General features: G+C 42.0%; 1 protein-coding gene across 1 annotated transcript in view; it reads left to right on the top strand.

Moving 5' to 3' along the window:
* The window catches only part of DBH (dopamine beta-hydroxylase), a 47,991-nt gene continuing 39,566 nt past the window's right edge, over positions 1–8,425 (top strand). Inside the window, exons 1-6 of the mRNA XM_075835084.1 lie at positions 1–108; positions 1,591–2,677; positions 4,136–4,282; positions 4,715–4,972; positions 6,582–6,758; positions 7,257–7,359. Coding sequence (XP_075691199.1) covers positions 2,342–2,677; positions 4,136–4,282; positions 4,715–4,972; positions 6,582–6,758; positions 7,257–7,359 — 1,021 coding nt within the window. The 5' untranslated portion in view covers positions 1–108; positions 1,591–2,341. The remainder of the gene's footprint in view (positions 109–1,590; positions 2,678–4,135; positions 4,283–4,714; positions 4,973–6,581; positions 6,759–7,256; positions 7,360–8,425) is intronic.

Here is an 8,425-nt window from a genome sequence, read left to right as displayed (position 1 = left end):
TGCAGTGCGAGCTGCGTCCACACTTCTAATGTGGGAGGGGCTTATGTCTGAGCACAGAGAACTCTGTTCCCCTGTACTGCTGGATAAAGGAAGCAAATGATACGTACTGTAAGTATATTGTACAATAGCCAGGGATGGGGTATGTGATCGCAGGTACTACCACCAATTAAATGGTGCCCAATTTTGATTGTAGGTTCTACCTCTCCTCTATTTTCAGTAATAAGTTCCTTAAAATTTTAACTAAAGGAGAACACCTGTCAGCATTGAGGAACCTCCAATATCTCCTACACTAGCAGAAGAGATTAGCAGAAACATTTGCCTATTTTGTCCTAGCGAACCAGATTATGGTTAGATTTGAAGAATTCATTTATTGTGTTCACCCTAAAAATTGGCAGGTTCCCTTTTTAGGACAAACCGTTACTTGTGTTTAGCACACAGGAAACGGCTTGGAACTTATGCTATACATAGAAGTCAACGGAGAGGCAGAACCCACAGTCCTTCTGTCTCGTTCACACCAAGACATCTCGCAGAGCTATTTTTTTTTTTTTTCTAGAGATGAATACCCGCAACGAATATTCCCAATGGTTACTCTGATATAGGGTCATGGTTATTATTGACTCCCCATAGGGGGCAGTATTGTACCCTCTTCTGTTTATTAATTCCCTTGTGATAATCTCTGGGATTACAATTTCCATAGTTGCATATGATACTGAATTGTGAAAGGTAATTAACAGAGTATAATTTATTCCAGAGGGGTTTGGAGAAGTTAGAAGGTTGGGCTGAGAAATGATAAATTAAATTCAATAGAGGTAAATGTAAGGTTAAGTAATTAGAATGGGAGAGCAAATGTTGTAATTGCATATTAAATGGTACAAGAAATCTGACTTAGTCACTGGGAATTATTAGTGGAAAGCAATCCATGCCAGGCAGCAGCTGCTAAAGCCAATACAATAATGAGATGCCTTTTAAAAGGTATCTAGATGCACCTGAAACTATCTATATTTATATAAATCACTAGTCAGACCACACATGGGTTATTCTATACAGTTTTGGGCTCTATTGTAAAACAAAAATATAGTAGAACTGGACAAGTTTCAGAGGTGGGCAACCAAAATAATTGAGGGAATAGGTGGATTGCAGATCCAAGAAAGATTATAGAAATTGGTGCGATTTCATGCACCAAACCATAATAAATGAAGCCTAGAATCTGAGGTACAAGCCCTGAGTGCACAGCCCCATTAACATTCGAAGGGAGGAGGGTGTTGACGCCAGGATGCATCTACTACAATCAATGGACCCAGTTTAGGACAATGCATGGTAATGACTTGTTCTCCAGCAAATAAAATGAAATATATTTGAGAGGCGGTTCCCCTATTCATCTATTAGCCCGGTTGGCGAGTGGCTACCAAGGGGGCCTGTTAAGCTGGCCATACACTATATAGATTTTGGATGGCTGAAAAGGCTGATTTTAGACCATTTTCTGCCAAGTTTCAGCACCTTTTCATGACCATGACAGACACCAATGGACGATAGATATGTGGGGAAAAAGTAATTCGTTTCCATTTTTATTTTAATTTATTTTTGTTGTAGTGTGGACCCTTGGAAGATAAACGACAGATCTGAATTCCCACGTCAGGCCACAGATAAAAAAAAAAAGATCGATCAGTGATTTGTCATCTTAACTTGTGGTGGTGCCCAGAACAACAACCTTCACAGATCACCATGTTCCACAAGTCATTCAGAAAATGTTTGCCTAAAACTCCAAATGTATGACCAGCTATACTCTGGAGGACCTGACACCTCCATGCTATATATGGACAGTCCATTTATTTAAGTACTGTGTAATGCTTAATGACTCCTGTGGTGGCGCTGCAGAGAAATTGACCACTTGCTGCCAGGTTACCCCATAGATTACAGCTGATCGTCAGTGGGACACTCTATGGTCAGCGCCTTAAAAAAACTAGAATGTCCTAAGTGGACAACCCCTTTAACATCTTGACAGAAGAGGGCAATTTACTGGTAACTTTAATTTTTAGGGGAAAATGCTCTTTAGAAGCTTGCAAAGGTTGGTGTTCCAGGGGTGGACATTGAGCTTCCCAGCAGCTGTCATTCGGAAACGTAGCAGGCATTGAAAGTCAGTAAAAAGCTAGATGGCCCACTCCAATTAGGGCCCATTAGTCGGTGGCAGCCAATGAAGATGACATGACCTGAGGGCTCTGGAGCTCAATGAGATTTGCAAACCACTAAATGTGATTATAGACTTTTGCTGACCCAACCTGCAGAGGAGAGCGGAGGTATAAAAGTCACTAGCCGGGTGACTGCCTCTTGTTCACACACGGAGATGGCGAAGAGGAAACCCTGCTCCTGTTCTCACCTGAAGATCACAATGGTCGTCCCCATCTACTTCACCATGATAGGTTTGGTTTTGGTGTTTTCCCTTGTGGCTCTCCACGACACAACCCCTGTGTCCAGCTTCTTCCCATATAACGTCCCCCTGGACCCCGAGGGCTCTCTCCAGCTCTTCTGGAACGTCAGTTATGCTGAAAAAGTGGTGAACTTCCAGATCCTCATCAAAAACCTAAAATTTGGGATGATTTTTGGCATGTCAGACCGAGGAGACTTTGAAGGTGCGGATTTGGCGGTCCTATGGAGCGATGGATTGAGCTCCTATTTCGGAGTAAGCTACTTTTTTCATTTTTCTTGAATAGATATTGCAGATAGTACTGACTGTCCGGGTCCAATAGACCCCTAAACCTAAAGTGCAGTTTCTAATGTCAGCCATTTATATGTATTTACATGTCTTTGGGGGTTCTCCACACTGGAGATATGTGATATAAATCAGTGATCATGGGGGCAGGGAGTTTTACGGCCGGAATATCAATCATGCCTTTGAAGAACGTTAGTCAGTGTCATCTCTGCTCTGGCTGATAACTGGGAACAATAGGCCGAAAATACTGCACAGGCATTTTGATACTAGATAGATTTTAGATTTACTGTCCCTTTTAAATGTAATAGGATTTAAAAAAATTTGTTCACAATTTTTAAGATCTCTGCTTGCTACCAGAGAATGAAAATGTTCATATTTACATCCAGGGGCTGAAAATAAGTCCTGATAATATGCTGCTCAAACAGCTGCCTAGCTTGTTACAAGAGATATTTTTTTTAATGACAAGAAAATATATTTTTTTTCATGAGAAAAATCAAGGAGAAAATGCTTCAAAACTGGCACATGTGGATACAGCCTGATACACTGCGATAAGCTGGGCACCTGTGTGAGTAGCACAGTATCTAGGATGCTTTCCGTTCAACAACCACAAGGAGAGATCTTGAAAATGGTGGAGAATTGAGACACAAAGTATATTGGAAAGTTCCACAACTTTTTTTTATTATACAATGGGGAGATTTATTAATACGGTCCTAAAAATGTACAGGTTAAAACTAAACCAAACAGGCAGAAACTGCGCCAAATTTGTCAGTGGTGCACGCTGTATGATAAATTTGGTTCATCTTGCTCGACCCGTAAGACCCTTTTCTCCTCCTCATGGCTGGCGTACTTATCAATGTTTTGCACAAAGGTGCAATTTAAGACTCCTCTTAGCTAAGGTTTTTTTTTTTTTCTAGACAGGTGCAAAATTATTTTTTTAAAGCAATTAGTGCCAGAATTCTGGTGCATTTGGCTTAGTAAATCTCCTGATTCACCAAGCTTTAGTTAATAAAAAAAGATAATCCACAATTTACAGTATTTGTTCCATTAGGAAGTTGTTGGAGTCCTAGGGAAAATTGTCTACTCCTGTGTCGGTAAAAAAATATGTACTCCATTCTCTTGTGAACCACAAGTCCAAGCATTTGTGTTCCCTAGCTGTGCCCATTGGTTCCCCCATTGCGTACCCCCTATACCACAAAAATCAAAGGTTCGAAAATGCAGACCCTTCCTCGCCCCCAAACCATTCCGGGTGTTTTTTTTTTCTATAGAGACTTCCAAATAAATGACCGTAACAGTTAGACCTCCTTAGATACTTCTGGTTTTACTACTTAAACCGCCAGGACAAAATAAGCACAAAAACTTTATATTCATTTTTGTTTCACCGTTTAATTTTGTCTTAACCTTCAACCAATACTTATTACTCATTTTCAGGATGCCTGGAGTGATGAAAAGGGACATCTACATATCGACTCCCACCAAGACTACGAGCTGCTGAAAGCGCAACAGACACCAGAGGGTCTCTATCTTGTCTTCAGAAGGCCATTCGCTACCTGCGATCCCAATGATTACCTAATAGAGGTACTGTGTTCATACTACTTTTTTACACCCAATGCAAATGCATACGTGTAGACCCTGAGACTGCTATAGGGTACTTGGAGAGATGGAGCCCGTTCCTGGTTGGTCCTTTCCCCTTTTCTGTTGGGTGACCAGAACCAGTGCAGGACGCAAGGGGGTAGAGAAGGGCAACAAACATCGGATTCCTCTGTCTTGGGTGGTGACACTCCTAATGGGGGCCAAGTTTGATCTCTGCAATGGGGCCCATTCTCTTCTATGTACGCCACTGACCTAAGATATTTTGGTGTCTGCTGAACAGTGGGCAATGCCCTGGTGACAGGGGTAAGTAATAGTGTGTGGTAAGAGTGGTAATGATCTTTTGTACATCTTTGGTGGAAATGGGTTGCGCCAGTTTGAAAATTCATTGGACGTTCAAATTTTCACTTTCTTTACCAGGATGGGACTGTACATCTAGTCTATGCCCTGCTGGAGAAGCCAGTCCAGTCCCTGTCCGATATCAATATCTCCTCACTCCACCGTGGACTTCAGAGGGTGCAACTTTTGAAACCAGAGGTCCCCACACCCCACCTCCCGAAGGACGTTATAACAATGGATGTCCGAGCACCAAATGTTCTTATTCCAGATAAAGAGACCACTTACTGGTGTTATATCACCGAGCTGCCAGAGGACTTATCCAAACACCACATAGTCATGGTAAGACCAATTACAACTCAATATGGTCTGACACTTCAGATGGGCATAGATTTAGATAGAAAGTGGTGGCCACCAGATGGTCAACCGACAGTTTTTTTTTTTTTTGTTTTTTTTTGCTGATCTCCCTAAAAACATATACTATTAGACTGACAAACCTATACCTCAGGGGCCAAAAATATCCAGCATGGCAGATCCTTTTTCATCAGTTGGACCAGAGCATGGGACCATCAGTGGAGACTATTTGGGGGAAATACAGCTATGATGTCTAAAGAGTGACTTCTTTGGAAATACTTAGTCTACTTGGAATCATGCTGTATTATAAAACCTATTTGATATTCTGCCTGAAAACGCCTGTTAAACTCAGAATCCCATCTCCTCGAATCCACTTTATAGGTGAATTCCCTGATCTAACAACATTTGTAACCATGAAATCGTCACTGTCGTCTACAGGTCCATTCTATGATTACAGATGTTCCTAAGTTGACAGTCAAACTGTATCAAGAGTGTTTCTAAGAATTTAACAGGCAATTTCAGGAGAACTTTATATTCAAAGTTTGAAGCTTGTAGAACCCTAAATATTTTTTGGGGTTGTCACTTTTTTTGCATTCTTTTCTCCGTTAGGCTGTATGAGACTGTGGCAGTTTTGGCACTGACATATGTTGCTACAGCAGAGAGATGAAGCGCTAGTCTTCAATGTCCATCTGCTGTCAGCAAAGTGACCATGGCGTAAGCCGGTGGCCAGATTACTATGTCATTCTATAGCAAATAGGAGGATTTTGCTAGTCTGAAATGTCAATCTTCTGTCTGGAAAAGTCAAAAATTATATATAGGACAATACAACCCTCCATGTTCAATTATTTCATCTTGAGAATAGAGATTTTCTTTAATTCATAGTAACAGTCCCACTTAAACCGACCTAGTCCAAAAAAAAATTTAATTATTGACTATACATTGTAAGTCCACCTACCTGCTGCCCCATTTCAAAATGAATCGGCCACCGTTCCAGTGTACCAGTCCCTCATTTTCTGCTCTCCAATTTGGCCTAAGCAGCCTCAGACTTCGCTATGAAGAGCATCTTTGGAAGTCTTCGTCATGCCTCCACCCTGTCCACTGCTCCCCGATGGATGAGTGCTGATTACGTTGGAGCTACTAGATACAGGCCAACCTCATTAGCTGTGGTCGATCGGAGGGCAGTGGAGTGGGTGGCAGCGTGTCAGTCTTCCAGAAAGAAGCTCTCCATAGCAAAGTCTGAGACTGTGTAGGCCATCTTGGAGAGTGGAAAACGTCATCAGACCAGCACGCAGAAACGGAGGCTGACTCATTCAGGAGCGGGGCAGCAGGTAAGTTGACTATACATTTCCTCCACAAATAATATCACCATACGCTTCTCAAATAACAGCACCATACCCTCACCAAATCGTTTTGCCATACTCTCTCAAAATAATGGCACCATACTCTCTCCAAATAATGGCGCCATACTCTCTCCAAATGGCATTCTCAAACAGTGTCCTGAGAGTCAATGGAGACTGTTGGCCATAGACAGAGAATTGTATTTTTATTAGTGATTATATCTCTAGTCCTCTTTAACTCGTTTGTTTTTTTTGTTTAGTATGAACCGGTCATCACAAAGGGACATGAAGCTATAGTTCACCACATTGAAGTCTTCCAGTGCTCAGAGGAGTATGACACGATCCCAAACTATAGCGGACCTTGTGACTCCAAGATGAGACCACAAAGGCTCGACTACTGCAGGCACGTCCTGGCCGCCTGGGCAATGGGAGCAAAGGTTGGTATAAGTTATATGCAAGGCCAGGAATTCAGCACTTTGACATTTTTAAACATCCGTCACTTACAATTTGCGTAACGTGTGGAGTAACTTCTCTTGTATCCTTTTTTTAAATTCCGTGTTTTTTTCTTCTCCCCTCATACCAAAAGCTAAATTCAGAATTGTGGTGTTTCCGGTTACCAGAGAGCATTGTATTGTCGGAGTTTAGATGTTACATAGTTCAAAGATCAAAGCTGTTAGGTCACATGACTGACAGCAAAATAAAGAAACCGCTGTCTGTTTCCATGGGCAACCAGCAATGTTCTGAAAGTAACCCATAATATTAATGGAGGCAAATACATTGAACTACGGTCATCCAGGTTTCTTGAGGTGCAGGACTCCCTTCTCACTCATTGTTGTGACATAAGTATTGTAGTCCCAGTCTTGCATATATAAAGCTGTACTGATGCCCTCCCTATAACATGGTCTCCCGTATAATGGCAGCTGTCTATATTCCAGGCATTTTACTATCCTGACGACGTTGGCTTGGCATTTGGAGGTCCCAGATCTTCTCGCTACCTTCGACTAGAAGTTCATTACCACAATCCCCTGGAACTGAAAGGTATGTCTTTTTTCACTTGAAGTTTTGACTAAGGGAACATGTGTATGAAGAACCAGCCTGCCAGACTCGCACATTACCTGCAGATCATCTCATCTGTAGCCTGTCAGATTTTTATATAATATATATATCTCCTGCAGATCATCTCACCTATGGTCTCGCACATACACTGCAGATCATCTCATCTTCAGCCTACATGCCACACTTCAGCATAACCTGCAGATCATCTCCTCTCTAGCCTCATTGTTACAGAAATTATGACACTGTAGGGGATTAGGAATTGTTCAGAAATTGGAAAAACTTTTTTTTAATATATATTTTTCCCCAATTCCAACACGAAGCTTTAAATAAGAGAGCAGTGATATAATAGGTTTATAAATAGCAGCGCAGAGATACCTAGCAACGCAGCGCCCAGCAAACCCCATCATCCACTGACAGATCTGTATAGAACCCAATATGCTTCATTAACTCCTTCAGATAGTCCTCAGCAGCTGAAGGGTTAATGCACCCATCTAATAATTCAATGAAAATGCCACCACTGTTATACATTGACATTTTGTGCCGACCCCCAGTATCTTTTAATTATAAACCCCCCCCCAAGGCAAAATCTCATTATTAGATTTCTATAAAATGCGTCATGTAGGACGAGGGCACGGAGGGGCAGGGAGTTGGGCTCAGTGTTCCTGTCTGTCTCGCTGACACATGGCAGATAATACCGAGCCCAGTTCTGCCCATTCCACACAATGAGATCTGTTGAGCACAATGCTCTTGGCAGTGGTAGCTGCGCGGTATTTATAGATGGAGGCTGCATGAAAGTTCAACTTTATAGAACAAAGGCCTCTTTCCCGGCTCACTCCGACTCTTGGTGTCCTTCGTGTGTGACATAAAATGCCATGATTGATTCCCAGGTTTGGAGAAACAAGTAGGCTGGTAGTATGGGCACAGCTCTGTACCAGCGCAAAACTGCAAAGACCCCTCATTAATTTTGGGACTAGAAATAAATAAACTGTTAACTGCTCCAGTCCTGGATACTCACTGTCTAGGTGCCACCTTCCCTTCATAGAGCAAA

This window comes from Rhinoderma darwinii, chromosome 8, assembly GCF_050947455.1.
Source record: "Rhinoderma darwinii isolate aRhiDar2 chromosome 8, aRhiDar2.hap1, whole genome shotgun sequence".
NCBI lineage: Eukaryota > Metazoa > Chordata > Amphibia > Anura > Rhinodermatidae > Rhinoderma > Rhinoderma darwinii.
This window is presented reverse-complemented; position numbering and strand designations above follow the sequence as displayed.